Below are 23875 nucleotides of genomic sequence, written 5' to 3'. Positions count from 1 at the left end.
CAAAAACATTGCGACGCCTAATAGAGTGTAGGAAAACCGCTGGATTTCAAAACAGCTTCCAGTCGTCTCGAATTGGATAAGTACATACCTTGCATGTTTTTCGGAGGAATCTTATACCATTCTTCCTCCAAAATTGTGGTAACTATCCTGAACGTGGATAGCGATCACGCAGCGTTCTCTCCAAAGTAGACCACAGTGGTCAATAATATTGAGATTTGGTGACCGTGGCGGCCGGCGGAGACGAGACTATTCATCTGTATGCTCACAAAAGCAGGACAATGCGAGCTGCGTGAACATGGGCCCTGTCACCTTGAAGCACATCATCACCATTGGAGAAGAAACATTGTACCATGGGATGGGTCTTATGAGCAAAAATGGACACACAATCCTTGACAGTAATGCAACCTTGCGAAGTTACCATGGCGACCATGGAGTACAACGATATGGCTGCCCATATCATCACTGAACTCCCGCCGCATTTCACTCTTGAGACGCATGCTTGACCAGAAGCTTCATAGTTTAGCTTTTATGGCTTCGGGCATTTGTATCACTGGTGAGTAGTTTTTGAATTCCAGCTCTCTCTGCAATTCGCTGCTTCTGGAGCTCCATTCGGGTTGTTTTGGTGCTGACAGGGTTCGCGAGTGTGACATTCAGTTCTACAGTGAGCTTTCAGCTGGCGTCTTCTTATTTTCATCACAATTCTCTTCAATGGCCGTCTGTCACGATCACTCAACACATACTTTTATGGCTTTGTAACTTAGCGGATCGTATTTTTCCGGTTTCCCTGTATGCGTTATAAATCTTCGATACGCTGTCTCTTAAAACACCAAACACTTCTGCTACCTTGGTTACGAAACCACGTACCATACGAGCATCAACAACGGCCAGGTTCGAATGCACTCAGCTCCGACATAATGCACTCACAACTATACAGACCACTGTTCTGACCGGAGCTACACTTGCAACCTGCTGAGGACATTACAAGGTGCCGTTTGTTGTCAAACACAACAATGCAATGTGCAGGCTTGGCTAACATATGCGTTTATATTTTGGCGTGCATTTCTCTGGTGTTTCCGTGTTTTTGTCCACCCCCCGTATTTTTATGAGTTTGCTAATTCTAATTGTGAACCACTGGTAGTAAGCCATAAATTTTCTGTTTTTCGTCTTGTGAAGGGTATAATTTTACATTACTGTGCATTTAAATCCAGCTGCCAATGTTTTCACCATTTTAAAATATCACTGAGATCTGACTGAACAATTCAGATGCTATTTTCAGATAGTTCTTAATTATAGGTAAGTGCATCGTATGTGGTAGTCTAAGAAAATCAATGAGTAAGCGTTGAAGACATCAAGGAACAATCTCATATGCTTGTTTAGGTAGGCCTATGTGGATGATACCTTTGTGACTTGATCTCATGGTAGGTACAGTCCAGTGAGTTTTTTTCAACACCCAAATTGTCATCCGAACACAACGTTCACCGTGGAACTGGGAAAGAATGGTCATTTACCATTCCTGGATGTGCTGGTCAAACAGAAAGCGAGTGGTTTGTGTAACCACAGTGTGTACAGCCAACCAATCAACACTGATGTGTATCTGCAGACGAGTAGCTGTCATCACCCAGCCAGAAGAATTATGTTCAAATGGCTCTGAGCACTATGGGACTTAACACCTGAGGTCATCAGTCCCCTAGAACTTAGAACTACTTAAACCTAATTCACCTAAGGACATCACACACATCCATGCCCGAGGCAGGATTCGAACCTACGACCGTAGCGGTCGCGCAGTTCCAGACTGTAGCGCCTAGAACCGCTCGGCCACCCCGGTCGGCTGAAGAATTAAGTCTTAGAGACATTGGTCCACAGAGCACGTGCATTATCATACGAAAACAGCTTGATGTCAGAAATGGAACATCTAAGCACAATGTCAGGCAGAAATTTATACACTGCCAAGCAAATTAAGAGGGCCGTTTACCAAGACGCTCGACCACGTGACGGGGGAGGACAACAAGATAAATCTGCTCTATGCACGATCTCCCTGCCAAGGTCAACAGGGAACTGATAAAATACATCAACTGTGTGCCCTGCTCACCAAACAAGACCAGGTGACCGTGGTTTAGGAAATCCAGGAATTTATAATATACATTCCCAGTGTGGCATGTCATATATTGGACAAGCTACAAGGCCTGTTTACGTATGATTCCAGGAACATCAACGTCACATTCGTCAGCGAGAAGCACCCAGATTAAACCGTTACTGAATACTACCCAGAACTTGATCATTCCATTAGGTAGGAGAGGCAAGAATTCTGGCCTAGACGCCCAGATGTTGGGAGCGCAACGAGGGAGTAGTTCCTGATTCGACTGACAGAGAACCTAGTCAATCGGGATATGGGCTACGAGCTGAGTAAAGTTCAAATGGCTCTGAGGCACAATGGAACTTAACAAATGGTTCAAATGGCTCTGAGCACTATGGGACTTAACATCTGAGGTCATCAGTCGCCTAGAACTTACAGCTACTTAAACCTAACTCACCTAAAGACATCACACACATCCATGCCCGAGGCAGGATTCGAACCTGCGACCGTAGCGGTCGCGCGGTTCCAGACTGAAGCGCCTAGAACCGCTCGGCCACATCGGCCAGAGCTGAGTTAAGTTTAGAATCTTCCGTTGGATCTCTTAAAAACAAAACGAATGCATAACTCATCATCAGCACCGAAACCTCAAGCACACTGCCAGGCAGAACGGACAGCCTAGAGCGTCGTCGCAGGACAACCCAAACGGAAACGGACCGCAAACAGAAGGCGACAAGTCAGCGATGTGCGAAAACAACACTCGAGGGCGAAACCTAGCGAACGGAAATGGCATAAGGAACGTCAGGCCGCTCGGACACTGCAGGGCGATGCCGCAGTATCAGGATCGGACCACGTACGGAGTGGTGAACCAGAGGGAACAAACTGACCAAGCTGCAAAGTGAATACCGAAATTATCTCCAAGTAGATTTATGGTTGTAAATTCTATCCTCTCACCGCCCTCCCTCCATAATGATGAATACAGAATAAATATGGCTGCAGAGAGCATCATCAGTCACGTTCTCGAACAGCCGCCTTCCTTCATAAGAGGAAGAAATGAAAAGTGTAAAGCGAAGTCACTCTCACATAGCATCGTATGAGACGAGTCACGTCACCGAAACAACCGCCAAGGACGACGACAATAACCTGCAGTATACCCGACAACGCAAGTGCATCAGCAAATTGCCTAGAAATCTTGAAGCATTCAATCTGAGATTGCAACTACTATTGTCTACAAGGTCAACAAGGGTTCTAACACACTTCTGTGGCGCACGCCTTAAGTTAGTTCTACATTTGTCGATGGCACTCCATACCAGAACACTCTGCGTCCTACTTATCAAGAAAAACAGCAGCTTCCGAGGTCATTCATCCAAGAGTTGGTAATTTCTTTTCGTAATCGCTCTAATCGGTAGTGACTTCCCACTTCTCGAGAATTGAACTATTATTCACAGCAACCTCCTTTACTTAGTCATGATCTGCAGTAATCCTATTGATAATGCGAGTCCATGGCTGTGAGGCAACGTTACAGCGTTGTGGAAGAAGGAACGTGGTAGTACTTGGAAACCTTTTTGTTCTCCATGTGAGTGTGCTGTCCATGAAGCGGGAGCTCAATAAAGGTGGTATATTACGGTCGCTGTAAAAACGCGAGAATATTGTCGAATTGATGAAAGATGAGAAGGCTACATTAAACAGAACTTGTAACAAGGATGGGGGAAAACCGGTTGCCTCTTGTATCGTTTTCGAGAAGACTTGATGTAACTAAAATAAGCAGAAGATCCAGAAAAGAGGAATGGATGACACAAACTCACAGAAAGAAGATTATTAAAACAAGTGTATGGTCAACTGGCTAATGCAGCTTTCAACATAAAGGAAAAATGAGAGAGATAACGTTAGTGGGTCAGTGAAACTTATGGAAAGAATGTTACTCCACTTTCCTCGCCATCCAAAGTACGCCTTCGTTTTGAGTAGCTGTAAACCAAACTTTTTTGTTGCCTTATAAAAAGTGCAACTGAAATGTGACTTCGTTTTTTATCTAACTGTCAAAATTTTTTGTTGCCTTATAAAAAGTGCAACTGAAATGTGACTTCGTTTTTTATCTAACTGTCAAAATTTCTTAATGTAGAATTATTACATGTATTTTACAGCTCAGCAGATTCATTGTAATTCCTTTACTGATATCTCGTCGAGAGGTTATAGGCTAATGAATATGTGGAAGACTTTAATTATGCTTTGCTGCAGCACTAAGGTGAAATGCGTATTTAGCGTCCTATGTTATGTCGAACGCGGAATGCAAAAGCTAATTAAGCGATTGTCATAAATCTTGAGAATCAGGGAATGAGGAACGGGCACTATTATGTGTTTTTCCCACAATGGAAGATCTTTCTTGCAATAATGTTATTGTTTCGTGTAGTAGTGATGAGTGTATAACTGAGAATCAGACAAACCATGAAACGGCTCTTTTTCTTAGAGCCGTACTTTCAAGGGTATGGAAACGAATTTGGACCCTTCGAAGGCACGCCATCAGACGCGCTCTATGAATTTCATTGATTTTAACAGTTCCATTCCATGACCTTCCACTCAATAAAAACTTGCTTCATAAACTAAAGCTACTTATGTAAAGAAATTTTATGCCTTCCTTAATAAGACGTTGTTATATTTATGTAGAAGTTGGTACAGAATAAAAATCCGCGTAGCCCTGAATTGCTCTATGCCAACGATGCACAGACCACCGCACGCGGGCCGCCATCTATGTGACGGCGTTCCGCCCCTCACCGTTCGTTCTAGCAATTTTTTTCTGATCGTCATTCATTTCCGCCCTCGAAATAGAACTTAATTCTTTTGAGAATACATTGTTTTAATTATATTTGTTAAATAAACTAAATGTTTGTAAAACCAATGAGGTGAACTTAATTATGTAGGTTTTGGTTATCGTGGCCCTTACGTAGTTGCAGTGTGGGCTTTGCAGCCCACGGTACTAGAATGTATGTATATCCCTGCTCTAGGCTACATGTCTTTGTGAGTCTTTAATAGTTTCCTGAGAGATTTTGGCTACGAATGCGGTCTTGTCGGTAGTTAAAAACAATTTTCCATTAACCACAATACACCACTGTCCTTATGGACAGGAATACCTCAAAGACGAATGCGTCTCATATGTTACATCAGCGTGGGCCACAATTGGACTTACATTAAATAACAGAATTTTGTTGGAACTTTCCAAGGTTCACATATTTTCACCTTTCAAGAGAGAGCAAGCGAAGTGACACAGAGATTAAACACTCTTTTTTTTATTTTGGTACTGGCTAACAAGGATCATGTAACAACTTCAATTCCTTTTCTTTCTTGATTGTTGTTTCCTATTTTTCCACTACTCCATCGTCTCCCCACGTTGTTTTTTCCCTTCGTTCCGTCCACGTTGTTTCCGATTTCTTATTTCTTCTGCATCGAAAGCCATCTAAATTTAGTATTTTATTCTTAAAAAGATTTCTTTCTAGTTCTTTCCCTATTTCTGTAATCTATACTATTGTCGATTTCTTCTTCCAAAAATACAGGAATATTTGCTTCATGAGCCCGCTCTCATGCATTCGATAGAGTTGTCCAAAGAAGAGTAATCTTCTTATAGCCATTATTTCTGATATATTCTCTATATTTTTGTAGATCTCCTCGTTACTTCCCATTTTCCAGCCATCTGTAGTTTATATTGCACCCATTCTATTTCTAACTGTCAGTCTTTCAAGTACCTCTATTCTGTCCAATTTATAGTTGATTGTTAGGCATTCACATCCATATAAACATTCTTGTCGTACCACTGTGGTATAATCTTTTCATTTTGTTTTTCTAGATATGCACTCAAGCTGTAAATATTCTATGTCAAGCCATATGCTGTCTCCATTTTGTTAACTCTTACGTCTACTGTAAATTTTTCTAGTCCTTTTTGTTGTATAGTTTCTCCAAGATATTTAAATTTATTTACTCACTCTATTCTATGAATTATATGAATTCTGGTGCACTTTTTATGTTTGTTGTGAAATTTCTTTTTCGGCTGAAATTATGATACTAGTTATATTTTTTATTTCTTCCGGAAGATTTATTTGAATAGTTGCATCTGTCAGATTTTCTGGAAGTACTCCAAAATCGTCTGTCAAAACCCAGACAGTTGACCGTAATACCATTTGTTTTCCTTCCAAGAATTATTGGTTCAATTTTGTGATTTTTAGCTCCAAATTCCAGGGCCTTGCCACCTTTTCTAGAAAGCAGTTAAACAGTAAAGGTGATAAACAATCCCCTTGTCTGACACTAGTTTTTTTTCCAAATAACTTGTATAGTTCTCCCGTAAATTTAACTTCAGTTGTCGTCTTTGCTAGAGTTTCATGAATTTTGTTTGCTTATTTTGCTTTACCGTCAAATTCTCTAATGATTTTATCTATTGTTTCTCTGTCTACCGAATCAAATGCTTTTTTGAAATCAATAAATGATGCTGGTTTTTAATTATTTATTTATATATTTATTTTTAGTAATGTATTTAACCTAACAAGGTTTTGCCCATAAAGCCCTTTCTTACATCTAGCCAGCCATTCTGTGTTTTGCTTTGCATTACATTCATTATGAAACCCGTATTATAAGCTGCAGCTAATATAGAATCCAACTTTCGGAAATTGCTAGGACATAAACGGTGCAGAAAATCACAGTTTATGTTCGTTCATGAGACACATAAAAATAAAGATAAATTACAGGCTGGAAGATGTAAATTATGAGTTATAGCAGCAGTAGGCATGAGAGAGGGGGTGGAAGATGGGCCATAAGAGCAACGTGATGAAACACGAGTAATGAAGATAGTCAAAAAGAAACTGGTGTAATTGGCTAAGAAACGAAAAGCCGAAAGACTTTGCTTTACTATTCGCAGGGTAACGTCAGTTTTTGGGGAATCGTCACGACATTGACAGGAAGAAGCGCTTCAGCCTCCTCTTAAAACAACGAGGCGCGGAATCGTGTGCAGATTGGAGCGTAGCTTGTTCCAGAGGCGGGCAGCAGCACCACACACGGAGTCTGTGAATGTTTCTGTTTCATGGATGGGAACAGCTAGGATACTAGAAAAGTGAGACATATTTCAGTTACGATGAGATGACATGTACCTCATTTACAGATTATCTTGTCTGGCCACAAACAACCTATCCAGCCATATGATGCGCTGACAAAAGATCGAGCGCCAATACTGCCAGCTAAGTAAAAGATTCTAAGTACTGAAGGCACTAACCACTGATAGGCATAGTTAGCAAATGAAAGATTTTGATGGAGAACAAACAATGTATTTAGTCCCCAGATCGTCCGCTCTCAAAATTCTGCCATGTCTCTTCCCATATCCACCACTGCTGGCGGCTCACCTCCAACTGCACAACGCTACGCGCTGTTTACATCCAACTGCCCAACATTGCAATAGCAAATATTCCAACAATGCAAATCAACCACAGACTGCACACAGCACAGTCAGTGATTTTCATACAGAGCGCTACGTGGCGTTACCAACATAAAAACCTAAACAGCCTACTTACAACTATTACGGCACTGTGTCGGGGGGATGTTAATGTGTACTAGGACTGCAGACTATACCTACAAACAAATCACATGACGTTATTTTTTGAGGTGATAATTAAAATCTAAGACTACTCCTATGTATAATGGTACGTACTAAATGAAGTGGTAATAAATGAAATCAAAAATCGTATGTGGACAGAAGTTGCGCTAACAAACCACAGAGTTACTCAGGGCCTGAGAGAAAATGGAATCAGTTGCAAATATAGCGCATTTGTAGAATTTAGTCCTCAGCAGTCACGTCAACTTAGTAAATTCCACTGAAGAACGTCCGGCACGTTTGGTGGAATATCATGGCGCAAGTAGGCAGTGTGACTTTACAGGGAAGTTGTGAAGATCAGGCGCATGCTGGGGAAGAAGCCGGCGACTCGGTGCACGAGAGATATATCTCGCGTGGTCGGCTGCCATGTTCTAGCCCTAAAACGATCCACTTATTCGACTTCCAAGACACAAAGACACCGTTCCACAGTTTCTACTTGACTTTTCGAACACTCTCCCCAAAACATATTAATATTCACACATTGTCTCAGTAAATTCGGCGTCTCGGTTTGTGTATCAAACATCTGCTTGCCCACTAGAATTTTGCCACGGTTAGTCAACTGGTTTTTCTCGCCACAAAACCACAAGACTCTGGACGGGCGCAGGGACTTGATGGGCCTCGGGTTTCCTTTGCTGAACGCCGTATGAGAGAAATGTCGACGATGTCAACTTTCAAGCTAGAAATATCCGTCTGCTAAAAAACCGCTGCTACAAAATAGAGAGTCTTAAGGGACTCTCTATTTTGTTATGCGCTTTCAGTAATCATCGTCATAGTCACCATTAACATCATTAGAGTTTTATCATAAGCAGTCTCTTACCAACATTATTGTCAATTTTCACCTCATCATCATCACTACCATCATCATCATCCTCTTATCATCCATTATTCGATAAAGCCACGTTCTGAACTTTATGTACATGATGGCTTACAGAGTTTCGCATCCAAGTTGGAACGTCCCCTTTGAACAATTATACATGACTGTGCTTAAATTGACACACAATATTTTTAGCGCATCGCAATCTGACTTTCAAAAATCTCTACAAAAGAATGGCCCTGACTAACATTAACCTATACCTTTCACAAATCACTTACCTCACCAAAAATCTTCGTTACTCGCACTACTGCAATACAGCGAGCGCCACTACTGCCAGCTAAATAAAAGTTTCAAACTACTGAAGGCACTAACTACTGATAGGCATAGTTAGCAAATGAAAGATTTTAATAGAGAACAAACAATGTATTTACCTTAATAGTTATAATACATATAGCAGTTCATGATATCCAGTCTTACAAATTTCAAAACTCCGCCATCTCTCTCCCCACATCCACCACTGCTGGCGGCTCACCTCCAACTGCCGAACGCTATGCGCTGTTAACATCCAGCTGCCCAACACTACAATGGCAGACAACAATGCAAACTAACCACAGACTGCACACAGCACAGCCAGTGATTTTCATACAGAGCGCTACGTGGCGTTACCAATAAGAAAACCTAAACAGCCTACTTACAAAGTTAGTGTTGCTTGTTTCCTTGTCGTCAATACATTCGTTCTCTGGGTATTTTTATATCATGAGGTGTCGATCACAGATTCTCTGTCGTCTCATTTTGTCTTGCTATATGCCCCGCCCATCTCTGTCAGTTCCACAACAGTGACAACACGTTCGAAACTCCTCTCTAGTCTATTACCCATTTTTTGTTTTCATGTCCGTTCTAATTGTGCCCGACAAGCATTTTTCCATTGCACGTTGGGTAAGCCTCAGTTTTTAGCTGTTTGCGCACCTAACGTCTAAGTTTCACATCCATAATTTAGTGCTGGCAGTATACACTGCTTATAAACTTTTTGTATAAAGCGTGTGCGTTTTCAATAGAGCCCTTTCTTCTTCGTCTAGCTTGTCGTAATAAAATATTTGCGACGTTCACATGCTTCCAACTTAACCGAATAATGTATTGTAGTAGTTTTGGAGGTCAACTTTGGAATCGTCCGAATCTCTTAATGACTTGAGTGATGTACACGAGTATCCTTTCACATACCATGTCACTGCAAAAAGTTTCGACACCAACTTAAAAAGTAAAGGGAAGTTAAGATGGTGGTTGTAATGCTTCAGTTGTTCTACGTAGTCGCCCACACCCGTACCACTTTAGAACGACGCAAGAAACTTTCATACAACCATGTGAAACTGTCAGAACAGTTATTCCTTGGGACGTCGCTCCTCTCGCACGTCATATTCGCACCTTTTTCAGTCTTGGCGAACTGTCAGAGGTCCGTTCTGCACTTCATTGTTTTATGTTAGCTTCGTATTAATAACACAAAGTCTCGCTACCCTTGACGATTTTTTCCAGATTTGTCCACATTTTTTCATTTCTATCAAGTCGCGCCAGGCGCCGCTATCTTTTGTGTGGAAGCCAATGTTTGTGGAACAAATTGTACACACACTTTTCAAAACATTCTGGAGAATGTCTTTAACAGTTAATTTAGAAATGTTGTAATTCGTTATTCCATTACGATTTGTGACACAACACCATCGACACACTACGGTACACGTCTACTGCTTAGCACTGCCTGCTCAAAACTACTGATCGAAATCACATCTGTTGTTCATGGTGTTGGTTCAAGTTGCCACCGTAGTTACTGCACTGACGTCGCTTATAAGCCACCAATAAAATCCGTGTCAGAGCTTTCTGGATGGACGGTGCACTTCATTCGCTTCCACCGTGTGTGTTCTATTAAGGCGTGTTGGATCCGTGCTTTATGAAGGAAGAAGAAATACCCGGATTTAACGTTCCGTCGACCATAAGATCATTAAGGAATGTTTATTAATAAAGATGAGCCATTAATTGCGACTCTGACTAACATGGTGCCTCGCTTCTGTAGTCCATATTGGATGGAAGTGAAAAGTATTTGTCGTTTTATGAAGAAGGTAAAGGCCTACAGTTCTCATCGTTCGTGCTCAAGTACGAGAAGAAATACATTGCTTGGCAGTTGCTAAGGAACAACTGACACTTACCAAGAAACAAGTGCCGATTGTTACCGAAAAGTCGACAACTGCTACGGAACCCTCAATCAATGATAGCGAAAGGAAATGTAAAGGACTGGGCGAGTTAACTGCAGTGAATCCTTTGCACGAACGCTTTATATGCATTCGGCAGTTCATGGAGTACCTTGTTTGACGATGGTTGTTCTAGAATCGATTGGTGCGACTTTCCATGTGGTACGAAAACGTGTCTGCAAGAGACAATTTGAGTGCTTACGATCGTGGACGAGCTGTTGGACGGCTCGAAGCTGGTCAAAGTGTCACTACCGTCGCAACAGTAATGGGTGTGTTCAAAGAAGTCATCTCACGATTAAAACAGGCCGTTGAAGGTGGAACTCCTACACTAAAGCACGCCAGTGGTCATAGACGGACCAAAACACAAGGCGATCGATAAGTAGCTCTAGAGGGGAAAAGGAACAGACATCTCACTCCTAGGCAGATCGCTGCACACCTCTCAACGTTACCGATACAAGTGTCTCTGGCAGAACCATTCCGCGCCGATCAAATGAGGCTCGTTGTTTATGCTCGGAAGCCTGTTAAATGAATCCCACTTCAACCACGCCATAGTCTAGAAAGTGTTCGTTGCTGTAGGGAGCATGTTGATCGGGATCAGCAGCAGTGGTCCAGAGTGACGTTCTCCGACGGATACCGCTTCACTGTGGCAAGTGATTCTGGTTCAAACGGTTCAAATGCCTCTGAGCACTATGCGACTTAACTTCTGAGGTCATCAGTCGCCTAGAACTTAGAACTAATTAAACCTAACTAACCTAAGGACATCACACACATCCATGCCCGAGGCAGGATTCGAACCTGCGACCGGAGCGGTCGTTCGGTTCCAGACTGTAGCGCCTAGAACCGCACGGTCACACCGGCCGGCTAGTGAATCTGGCCACCAGTTAGCGTGGAGAGAGAGGGGAACACGTTACACACTACAGAATTTTCAAGAAGGTCATCGGAATGGCCTAGGCATTATGGTGTAGGCACCCATCATGCACAATGGCCAGACACCACTGCATACGAGGAGCGACAATAAAGTAATGAGACTGATGTGAAAAAAAATTGTTGCTTAACGTTTTGGTCAAGTTTAGTGCTGTTTCCTTCAAAGTAGTTCCCTTCTGATTGCACACACTTTTTCCAACGCTTCTGCCAGTGATGATAACATTTCTGGAACTCACCTTCTGCACTATCCTCCAAGACCCTCGTCACAGCTTTTTGGACATCTTGTGTTGTTTGAAAATGCTGTCTCTTGACTACCGTTTTGAATCTTGGAAATAGAAAACAGGCGCACGGAGCGATATCTGGTGAATAAGGTGGCTGTGGTAGTACTGACATTTGTTTTGAGGTTCAAAATTGCTGTAGTGACAGATGCAGAATCCAATTATCAGCAATGTTGCCACGGTCACGAAGAACTCTTTTACGAAGTCTTTCTAAAATTTATTTGTAGTAATATTGGTTAACTGTTTGTCCAGGAGGCACCCACTCTTTATGAAGAATCCCCTTTGAATCAAAGAAGCACACAAGCATTCATTTCACTTTTGACTTTGACATGCGAGCTTTTTTTGGTCTGGGTGATCCCTTTGAGCACCATTGCGAACTTTGGCGTTTTGTTTCTGGATCGTACTAAAAAACCCAACTTTCATCACCAGTGATAAAACGGCTCAACAATTCTGGATTGATTTTCGTTTGCTCTAACAGATCCGCTGCCACATTTTTCCGTATTTCTCGCTGTTGTGGTGTGAGATTTTTGGGGACCATTTTTGCGCAAATCTTTCTCATACCAAGATCTTCAATTATTATTTCTCGATTGATGTTCAGTTCTTCTGAAATCGTTTTCACGGATAATCTTCGATCAGATCGTACGACTTCGCGCACCCTGGTCAAGTTGACATCTGTCCGTGAGGTTGACGGTCGTCTACTGCGATCTTCATCTTCAACATTCGTTCTGCCCTCACTAAACATTTTATGCCAACGAAAAACTTGAGCTCTTGACATAACCTCGTCTCCAAAAGCCTTCTTAAACTTACCGTAATTTCTCGTCGCGTTTTCACCCAATTTAACGCAAAAAGAAATGGCATACCGTTGCGCAATATTATGCGGTTCCATTTCCGTGACGAGACACACAAACACGTGTTAACTTATTACGGCACAACTCACGACTGAGCAGTTGCATCGATGTGCCGCTTGGACTAGAAGCAGCTTATAGACCAAGGTCAAAGATATTGTGCCTACGCAAGCCTGCAGGGTTGCCACATCTTGCAAAGAAAATCAGTCTCATTACTTTATTGTCGCGCCTCGTATGTTCGCGTGAGGTATAGTTAGTTACATCTCAACAGTACTAGAAGGAGATTATCCTGGATCGTGTCCGTCTGTTTGGGGGTGTGGCAGACCCCGATCTTTTTCCTATGGACGACAGTGCCCGCCCACACAGGAAATTGAAGATATTGAACGTATGGACTGGCCTGTGTACTCTCCGGACCTAAATCCTGTAGAGCATGCCTGGGATGCTCTTGGCAGATGTTATCCTCAATAAACACCCAATCCCCGAACTGTGCAAGAACTACAAATCGCCTTGAGAGTGGAGTGCGACAGCGTCCCCCAAGGACTCCTCTGCAGTTTGGTAGGCAGCATGAATAACAGCTGTAAAATGGGCTCTAGTGCCCGAGGAGGGCGTATTTCTTATCCAATACGAGCCCTATGTTGGGATTCTGACCTGTGTCAAACGTGAACGTTATGTCTTATCCTGCTTTCCCATCTGCTGAGATCTGTATAATTTTCCCTTTTTAAATATGCGACTTCATCTCTATTTCGTATTTACTGTGTTTCATGTTGCCCATTATCGCCTGTGATTATTCCTGTCCAACAATATCTCTATTACTTAGGAATTGTCAACCAGTGTATTTTCTTCTAACCACATAATGTTCCGAGACGACAGTGATGTGGTTGCTTGGTAAGCTGATTTCCTGCCATGTGGGTTAAGTTCTCTCTAGAGTGTTCTGACTGCTAAGATATATGCATATCGCTCTGAAACAATAGAAAGAATGGAGAAACCGTCACTGCACGCTTGGGCAGGAAAACCATGGACGACTTCCATGAATGCCTTTGGCAGTACCTAGTCACTAACAGCCGCCATTTGGGGGAACTGTTATCCTTCAATCTAGTGATTTCTATGAAAGACCTTTGTACTCATCGTCTCTTTCGGTATTATCGCCCATTAGTAAATGGTGACGACACGCTGATGGTGTGGGCCGCGCTGTGTTGCAGGGGACCGGTGGCTGGTGTCGTGCCTGGGCGTGCTGTACCTGAGCAAGGGCCTGTTCTACCGCGTGGTGCCGGCCGACCAGACGTTCGAGCAGTACGCGGGCGTGTTCCGCTTCCGGCTGTGGTGGTGCGGCGAGTGGCTGGAGGTGCTCGTCGACGACCGCCTGCCCACCGTGCACGGCCGCCTCGCCTTCCTGCAGGCGCAGCACTCCGACCAGTTCTGGCCCGGCCTGCTCGAGAAGGCCTACGCCAAGTCAGTACCGCCTGCCTTTCTCAGCTGTGTGCCTATGTTTTACTTTTGACACGGGTCGACGAGTACAATTCGAATTAAATGGGATAATGTCGCGCAAATTAGATATGAAATGAGACACTGAAATTAGTGGGCCTAGAAGAAAAATGATTGACGGTTGCCGAAGTAAAGAAGGCATACAATGCAGACGGACAATAGCTATAAAAGTTTTTCTAAAAGAGTCTCATACTGGTTGGTAGTGAGAGTATTAACCGAGTAAAGAAAGTGCAGAATGACTACTTGACATTTATTAGCTAAGTATTACAAATTCTCAGAATAAAAAGTAAATAACTTCATGTCACAACAAATACTCATATAAAAATATGTAGACTGACCCAACTTTTGCAGGCAATTAAAGGTCTTTACATGGATAGTCAGGCAGCAGTTAGAGTTGACGGTAAATTGAGTTCATGGTTCAGAGTAGTTTCAGGGGTAAGACAAGGCTGCAACCTGTCTCCACTGTTGTTCATATTATTTATGGATCATATGTTGAAAACAATAGACTGGCTGGGTGAGATTAAGATATGTGAACACAAAATAAGCAGTCTTGCATATGCAGATGACTTAGTTGTGATGGCAGATTCGATTGAAAGTTTGCAAAGTAATATTTCAGAGCTAGATCAGAAATGTAAGGACTATGGTATGAAGATTAGCATCTCCAAAACGAAAGTAATGTCAGTGGGAAAGAAATATAAACGGATTGAGTGCCAAATAGGAGGAACAAAATTAGAACAGGTGGACGGTTTCAAGTACTTAGGACGCATATTCTCACAGGATGGCAACATAGTGAAAGAACTGGAAGCGAGGTGTAGCAAAGCTAATGCAGTGAGCGCTCAGCTACGATCTACTCTCTTCTGCAAGAAGGAAGTCAGTACCAAGACTAAGTTATCTGTGCACCGTTCACTCTTTCGCCCAACTTTGTTGTATGGGAGCGAAAGCTGGGTGGATTCAGGTTACCTTATCAACAAGGTTGAGGTTACGGATATGAAAGTAGCTAGGATGATTGCAGGTACTAGTAGATGGGAACAATGGCAGGAGGGTGTCCACAATGAGGAAATCAAAGAAAAACTGGGAATGAACTCTATAGATGTAGCTGTCAGGGCGAACAGGCTTAGATGGTGGGGTCATGTTACACGCATGGGAGAAGCAAGGTTACCCAAGAGACTCATGGATTCAGCAGTAGAGGGTAGGAGGAGTCGGGGCAGACCGAGGAGAAGTTACCTGGATTCGGTTAAGAATGATTTTGAAGTAATAGGTTTAACATCAGAAGAGGCACCAATGTTAGCACTGAATAGGAGATCATGGAGGAACTGTATAAGGGGGTTTATGCTCCAGACTGAACGCTGAAAGGCATAATCAGTCTTAAATGATGATGATGATGATGATGATGATGATGACCCGACGATTTAAACTAAATACAATGAGTAACTGCCTTCACTCCTTGGTGTGAACACTCCTCCCCATCATACAGGTTACCAGTTAGGTGTGGTCCTAAATTTGACCACTCACTTAAACTATATACACATGGACACTGAGCTCATTTTCAAAACAGATGACGTTAGAATTTGGCCAAGACACAAGGTTATAATCCTCGTAACTACGATGGTCTCGGGCATGGATCAATTAAATTTCTTCTGCTCGCATATTTAAGATATATAATACTTCCGTAACACATTCCACAGCACTACATAACTTTTAAAACCGTCAGACAGCCACATATAACGTAAAAGAAAAGAAATGATCGTATGGTACTGATAACTGGAAGTCCTCACCTAGGGAAGAACGTCAGGGGAGTTGCAAGTCTTTTCAGTTGACGCCACACTGGGCGACTTGCATATCGATGATGATAAAATGACGATGACAGCACAACACCCCAATGCTAGTGCGGAGAAAATCTCCGGCCCCGCACGGAAACGATTCTGGACCCGCTGTATAGCAGTCAGATGCGCAGACCACCCAGTTAATGAGGCGGACATTTAATGTATATTTAAATAACAACAGCAAGTTTGCAAAACACTTCCTTAAAATAAAGGCTTATAAGAGTTATAGTAACACTCCTTGCCCGCACCTGTAACCCGAACTTCTCAGTAAGTTTAACACAAGAAAACACCAGGTTTAACTCTTGCCAAGAAACAATACCTTAGAAATGGGACCCACAGTGACAACCAATTCCAATGCACAACTAAGCCCAAAGCATAACTTATAACCAACCCGGAGTGGCGCCGTTTGAGAGCTCCATTCTAAGCCACATACAAGTCCGAGAGCTGTGAAGATGGGACACACTAGAAACACAATTTACAATTAAGAAGCCATAACTATAGAACAACCAGAACGTACCGCTGACATTCCACTTGTGATTGAGTGGAGTGCAGCTGTCTACAACATATTCCCTTCTGGAAATTCAACTATTCTCAAATAAATGCACGAATGTTTTCAGTGAGATTCTGGGTTTTCTACACCCTCAGCGCAGCACGTCACGCACAATTCCATGAGAGCAAACGACGCGCTGCAGGAAACATCGCAAACAGTATCATCACTACGCCGCCCTCTCTCTATACGGTAAAAATGCCCTCGGAGCTGTCACTCACTAGCCTGTTTCAGCAGTCAGACTGCTACTCCTCCAGCCATCCTTCCAGATCGGAGGCCCACACCAGCACACCAGACGCACTGCCAGCCGCTCCGGCCTGCCTCCTCAATTTTGCCACAGTGGGAGCGCCAGGGCTCAGAGCCAAAGACCGCAAACGTCTCGTGACGGTGAAAATGTGTCGCGCAGCGAAACTTCGGAGCAGGATAGAACTGTATACCAGGTTGGATCTTGAACCCATAACGCCTTTCAAGGGCAAAGCTCTTGCTGACCGAGCTAGCCAGACAAGACTGACAACTGGTCCTCGAAGAAGGCGAAGTAAATATTTCAGAATTCGAATCGAGAACAGCTGCCAACACGAGTAACGTAGAAATAAATATCCTCGGAGTAGTGAAGCAACTTAAATCACTTCATAAAAGCAAGTCTTCTGGTCCAGACTGTATACCAATTAGCTTCATTTCGGAGCATGATGATACATTTGCTCTATACTTAACAATAATATACAACCGTTCGCTCGACGAAAGATCCGTACCCAAAGACTGGAAAGTTGCACAGGTTACACCAATATTCAAGAAAGGTAGTAGGAGTAATCCACTAAATTGATGGCCCATATAGTTAACGTCGATATGCAGTAGGATTTTGGAACATATATTGTGTTCGAACATTATGAATTACCCCAAAGAAAACGGTCTATTGCCGGCCGCGGTGGCCGTGCGGTTCTGGCGCTGGAGTCCGGAACCGCGGGACTGCTACGGTCGCAGGTTCGAATCCTGCCTCGGGCATGGGTGTGTGTGATGTCCTTAGGTTAGTTAGGTTTAAGTAGTTCTAAGTTCTAGGGAACTTATGACCTAAGATGTTGAGTCCCATAGTGCTCAGAGCCATTTGAACCATTTGAAAACGGTCTATTGACACACAGTCAACACGGATTTAGAAAACATCGTTCTTGTGAAACACAACTAGCTATTTACTTGCACGAAGTGTTGAGTGCTATTAACAAGGGATTTCAAATTGATTCCGTATTTCTGGATTTCCCGAAGGCTTTCGACACTGCACCAATCAAGCGGCTTGTCGTGAAATTGCGTACTTTTGGAATAGCATCTCAGTTATGTGACTGGATTCTTGATTTCCTGTCAGAGAGGCCACAGTTCGTAGTAATAGGCGGAAAGTCATCGAGTAAAACAGAAGTGATTTCTGGCGTTCCCCAAGGTAGTGTTATAGGCGCTATGTGTTCTTTATCTATATAAACGATTTGGGAGACAATCTGAGCAACCGTCTTCGGTTGTTTGAGATGACGCTGTCCTTTATCGACTAATAAAGTCATCAGAAGATCAAAACAAACTGCAAAACGATTTAGAAGAAATATCGGAATGGTGCGAAAAGTGGCAGTTGACCCTAAATAACGAAAAGTGTGAGTTCATCCACATAAGTGCTAAAAGGTACTCGTTAAACTTCGGTTACACGATAAATCAGTCTAATCTAAAAGCCGTAAATTCAACTAAATACCTAGGTATTACAATTACGAACAACTTAAATTGGAAGGAAAACATAGAAAATGTTGTGGGGAAGGCTAACCAAAGACTGCGTTTTATTGGCAGGACACTTAGAAAATGTAACAGATCTGCTAAGGAGACTGCCTACGCTATGCTTGTCCGTCGTCTTTTAGAATACTGCTGAGCGTTGTGGGATCCTTACCGGATAAGACTGACGGAGTACATTGAAAAAGTTCAAATAAAGGCAATACGTTTTGTATTATCACGAAATATGGGAGAGTGTGTCACAGAAATGATACAGGATTTGCACTTTAATTGATCATGTCTGGACTTTAGACCAGTATAAGTGTTACGTGAAGCCATACCACTGTGCGTAGTGGTACTGTGCTTTGGATAATAGACTCACGCTCAAATTATCGTCTGCATGCGTCTGACATGTGTGGATTTTCCAGGTTTCATTAAGTCACTTCGGCTGAATGCCGGAATCATTCCGTCCGCAAGACTACAGCGTGTTACTTTTATCTTCCACACCCAGCTGAGCGAATGTTCCATCTGTGAAGGCCCATTTGTCAGCAAGACATTAAACTCCCCCGTTCCTCTTCCCCCAACTTTCACACCTTCATCTTACACACATCACAACAGCTCTCCACTAGATGTACCTCGTGAGCAACAAAGCAAAGAGGCAGAGCTGGGGGTTTCTTTGTTTCTGGGCGCAAGTCTGCCTCACGCCAAGGCGTTCCGATCTGTTTCCCTCGCGAAACAGGGCGCACCGTGGCTAATCTGCAGTGCGCGTTACCTGATGCGCTGGAGCGCCGCGAAAAACAGCTGTACGGCGTCTGATAGCGTCTTCTTCGCGCGACCATGTGAGTGTACGTTGCCCACAAGGCCCTGGGGCGGGCGTTAGCCAGCGCATCACGTTTGCAGATTCCTGTCAACATAATGGAAACCTCTATAGTCAGTCAAACAGACCCTTGGTGGTATGCTGACACTGTTAATTTAGGAACTGCGGCAGTTGTACGTTATTGCATTGACAATAGTCTGTAGAAGAGTGGGCAGAGCATTATACAGGGTCAGCCAGCTAAGAAAGGTCGAGTAAAGAACATTGAGGTACAGCCTTCACTAAGTTGTAGCTGACAATGAGACAAATTTTCTGAGTAGAAAAGTTATTTTTAACATTTGTCCCTAATTAACGATTTATGAAGCTAACTTGTTTATTGGATGTAACTATATATTTTCCTCTGTGTCTTTGAAAAGAACCTTTAAGAAGGACTTCAACGAAATAAAATGTGCGTGGAAACTGACCAGGCAGCAACGAGGCAAAAGTGCCGCATACCGTTGTCTCACCACCAGGAGTAGTAGTTCCGTAGGCGGTTGTCTAATTGCGGCAAATAAAAGCAAGCACGTAGCTCCGGTGCAGTTCGTGCCTTTAGTATTTATAGCGTTATTATACTGTCATATCATTTACTCAAAATGGTGACAGCGGACACTGACACATGCTTTAAAGAGATTACAGACAGACAATACTGCATGTCGAATTTCTTCTGAACTTGTGACCCCACTTTCCTGTGTTATACGGCAAGATGAGTGTAGCTAAACTCAGACCGAGATATAACATTCCTTTAACACTTCCATCTGATGATGAGCCCACAGTTAATGGAACAATAAGAGCGACTGGTTGCACATTATAACCATATAAACCGCCAACTCAAATCACAATTGCATTACATCGTTTACAATGGATACAATGAATTTGTGAAGTTCCACACGTTATAGCGCTGATGTTCACTTAGAAAGCTGTTTCCAGTGCCGCAGAAAAAAGTATGTAGTTCCGAAGTCAGTGTCGTAATTCAGCATCTATAAACGATAAAAATGATATGCGAACGTCAGAAAATTCGGCACTTCTGCTGTAACCTGCACAAAATTTGGATATATTTACTCGTTCTGAATATATTTCGGGTGGCCTGAATTAGATGTCGAACCGTGTATACTCATGCGGGTAGGTAGCTAGACGCTACGTAAGTTAAGTGAGAGTTCTCTCTGACCTATAATGGCACAGATTATTGGAGCCCTGGTGCTTGTAATATGTAGTTGCATCAACACTGTCAGTGAGGTCAATATTTCCAGAGAGTGCCAGAGCGAAGATATCATCGTGGATTGTTTAAAAGGCCACAGCGACAGGCACCGTTCGAGATCGCCGTGTGTTGGATTGCCGCAACGTGACGTTAGAAATTCTGTTTCTCTTATTACAATCTGGTGTGAGATTCGCAAGTAGTTATTTCCAAGAACAAGTTTGGATTAAGCAGAATCTACATCAAACAAGCTTATTTGTTAGCTTACCTATTTCCTTCAAAATGGTTCAAATGGCTCTGAGCACTATGGGACTCAACTGCTGTGGTCATAAGTCCCCTAGAACTTAGAACTACTTAAACCTAACTAACCTAAGGACAGCACACAACACCCAGCCATCACGAGGCAGAGAAAATCCCTGACCCCGCCGGGAATCGAACCCGGGAACCCGGGCGTGGGAAGCGAGAACGCTACCGCACGACCACGAGATGCGGGCACCTATTTCCTTCCGTCGAATATGGAGGGTAACATTTTCATGCTGTAGCGTTGGCCGATTACTATTCTTAAGTGATGCACATAAGCCAAACGTGCTGCGAAAATTTTAGGTGACAAGGTGCGTCTTTGGGTCCCGAATAAGGAATCCATTTTTATGACGACTGTTCACCAAATCTTTACTCATGACTCACCCGACTTGAACATAATCGAGATCCCAGGGAGGTGGTGCAGTAGTACATTGGATTCATTTGCGAGAGGTCGGCGGTTCAAACCCCTGTTCTGTCATCCAGATTTAAGTTTTCCGTGATTTCCCTAAATCGGTTAGGCGAATGCCGGGATGGTTACTTGGAAGGTGCAAGACAAATTTCCTTCGCTGCCTTCCGCTGTCCGACCTTGTGGCTGGCCTCTATCTATCTCGTCCTCGACTGCACGTTGAGCCCTGATCTTCCTTTCCTTCGTTCGTTCATAATCGAGTACCTATCGCCGAATTTCGAGGCACAGCTGCGGTGACAGTTTCCTCAACGTAATCCCTGAAGGACTAAGCTCTGCGATCCATAACGAGTAGTATGAAATTTCTCCAGAAAATACTCAAATAGTATAGGTAAATCACGGAAAGAGTCACACCTATAAGCAACAGCCTTCTTGCCAACACCAACTGTTAATTAAGTGGGCAACCAACATGTTAGATATGCTTTGGCCTATTGTAAGCAAGCGAATGTGTCCTCTGTGGCAGCGTACGTGACGTACCACTCTAGATATCGAAGACCTCGGCAGTGCTAGGAGCTATTTATTCTATTCTGTCTGCTGGTCATGAGTGTAAACTGCATGGTATGTAAGCAACGTGATCTAATTAATATATGTGAGACTTAACTCATCAAGACTGTTTATTGTAGTGCATTAGAAAGCATTATTTGCCAAGTTCTTTTTTCATTTTCAAAAATATAAAACAATATTTTTACGCTGTAGGTGGTATACCAGTCTGTTAAAGTTATTATGTTCCCGCACATTGTATCTGTAATATGACACATCATTTTACAACAAGATGCGGTGTCAAAGCAATAAGCGGCTCTGGCCGCGAAAGCCTACGAAATTAATTTCGTAATAACCGTAGAGGTGAAAGCACGAATCCCACATATCTGTCCCGAGATACCTTCCAGTGAAGGCAATTTGCCTTTTCCTTGCTCCCAAATGCTGTGAATTCTGGTTTGTGTGGATGACTGATAAATGCGTGTGTAGTGTTGTTTTTTTTCTGATAGTCTGAATCCGACCCGATGCCGGCAAATATTCTTCTCTTCTAGCACAATAGCAAGGAGGCGGCCGATCTCCACGTTCACATTTAGCGGACGTATCACCTTAACTAGTGTCACGAGCCTCCTCTACTTGACTCCCAGCCGAGAGGTTTGACTTATATCCCAGAGCACTGAAGTACAATCTGGTGATAAGGAGCTTTACACCATCTCTTCGTAAAAAATGGTTATAAAAGTTTCTAGTGACACCAAGAATCAAACGTGGTTTCTCCTAGACCATCACCACTGCACAAGCGCGAATTGACGATCTTGACTACGAAGGCGAACCATCTATACTTCGGTTATCGTAATGTTTGCAGACCCTGCCAAAGCTATAAATAGGGTGCTGCTAGAGCGACGAAGAATGAAAGCTGGAAACTTAAATGAGAGAAAATCACTTCCTGTAACGCAGACTTCCGACTGTTATTTTCACAATCGAAGTTTTCTGCCTCAAGCGCTAGCTGCGAAAAGCGTCCTAAGAGGTTAACTCAGACCTTGAACACGTCACTACGCACTCACAGGTTTCCGAGAATTCGTCCAATTAACACAGGGTATTTCTTTCGAAGACGGCTCGTTACGAGCACGGGCCTCAGTTGTGGTCTTTTGTGTCAACCGGGGTGACGTATGCTCACTATTGACTCGTGAAGAATGAATCAGGTTCACGTGAGAAGGAAGAATAGCGTGCTGTTGTCCTTCGTTAATCAGATGTTCCATGAAACGCTGCTCTCTGCTTTCTGTTAAAGTGAATTCAACTCTACTTGCAGCCAGTAACGTTTTTCTGGTTGGTAACTCAGACGCCATTCTTTCACCACCTACAAGGAAGGTATCTTCCAAACTTACGCTCGCCTCCCATTATAATAGATGTGACGTTGTTACCCAAGTCGCTATTATTTTTACGAAATATAAATTTATTTTTCACTCAGAAAGGTATCTTCGAAGTTCAGAGGTGAGAGATACAATTTAACCCTTTCAGACCCTCTGCCTACAATTGTGTACATTATTTTTTACTGTGTCTTGGCTCCCACCGGGGTATTTTTCCCCAGTGGAAGCCTGACACATACATTTGTGCACGTTCAGCCTTTTAATCATGCGCAAATGCTGCCGACTGTTGGGCATCGCTATGAAAATGTGAGCAAGTCAATGTAGCAGTGCGCAGCAGCTCGTGACCACCCAAATACACGGATGTGGTTGGTTCGCTGTATTCCACTGTATAATTGAATATTGTTATTGTTATTTTGCATGGTACTTATTGAATGATCAATTTTCTGTTTCTTAAAATAGAAAATACTTCGTAATTAGTTATTTTAGTCCATAGAATGAATCCAAGCGTACAAAGTATGTTTTGAAAATGGATATATACTTTTGTATAAATCTTGCATCTAAAATCATTAAAAAATCACCTAAGAGCACTACCACATAAAGAAAAATTTTCTTTCCTCCAGAAAAAACTTAGGTATATACAGGTTAACTTAACGCTGCTTTACTTTCGATCTTCTAATGTTTTAACTTGATGCGCAGATTTTTTGCCTCTGACTTCACTCTTTACGGCGTAGGCGACCGAGCGAACGACACGCAATTATCGACTATCTGCGTGATGCTCAGTGTGTTGCAATTACAGGCCTATTTAATTTTATGCAAAAAATCAAAGTTTAATCAATTTAATTAATATTTCATCGTTA

At 42.8% G+C, this 23875-nt stretch overlaps 1 protein-coding gene across 1 annotated transcript in view; it reads left to right on the top strand.

Moving 5' to 3' along the window:
* Positions 1-23875, top strand: part of LOC126187867 (calpain-C) — a 439586-nt gene that overhangs the window by 267630 nt on the left and 148081 nt on the right. Inside the window, exon 4 of the mRNA XM_049929190.1 lies at positions 13989-14238. Within this exon, the coding sequence (XP_049785147.1) occupies positions 13989-14238 (250 nt within the window). The remainder of the gene's footprint in view (positions 1-13988; positions 14239-23875) is intronic.

Source organism: Schistocerca cancellata, chromosome 5, assembly GCF_023864275.1.
Source record: "Schistocerca cancellata isolate TAMUIC-IGC-003103 chromosome 5, iqSchCanc2.1, whole genome shotgun sequence".
Lineage (NCBI taxonomy): Eukaryota > Metazoa > Arthropoda > Insecta > Orthoptera > Acrididae > Schistocerca > Schistocerca cancellata.
This window is presented reverse-complemented; position numbering and strand designations above follow the sequence as displayed.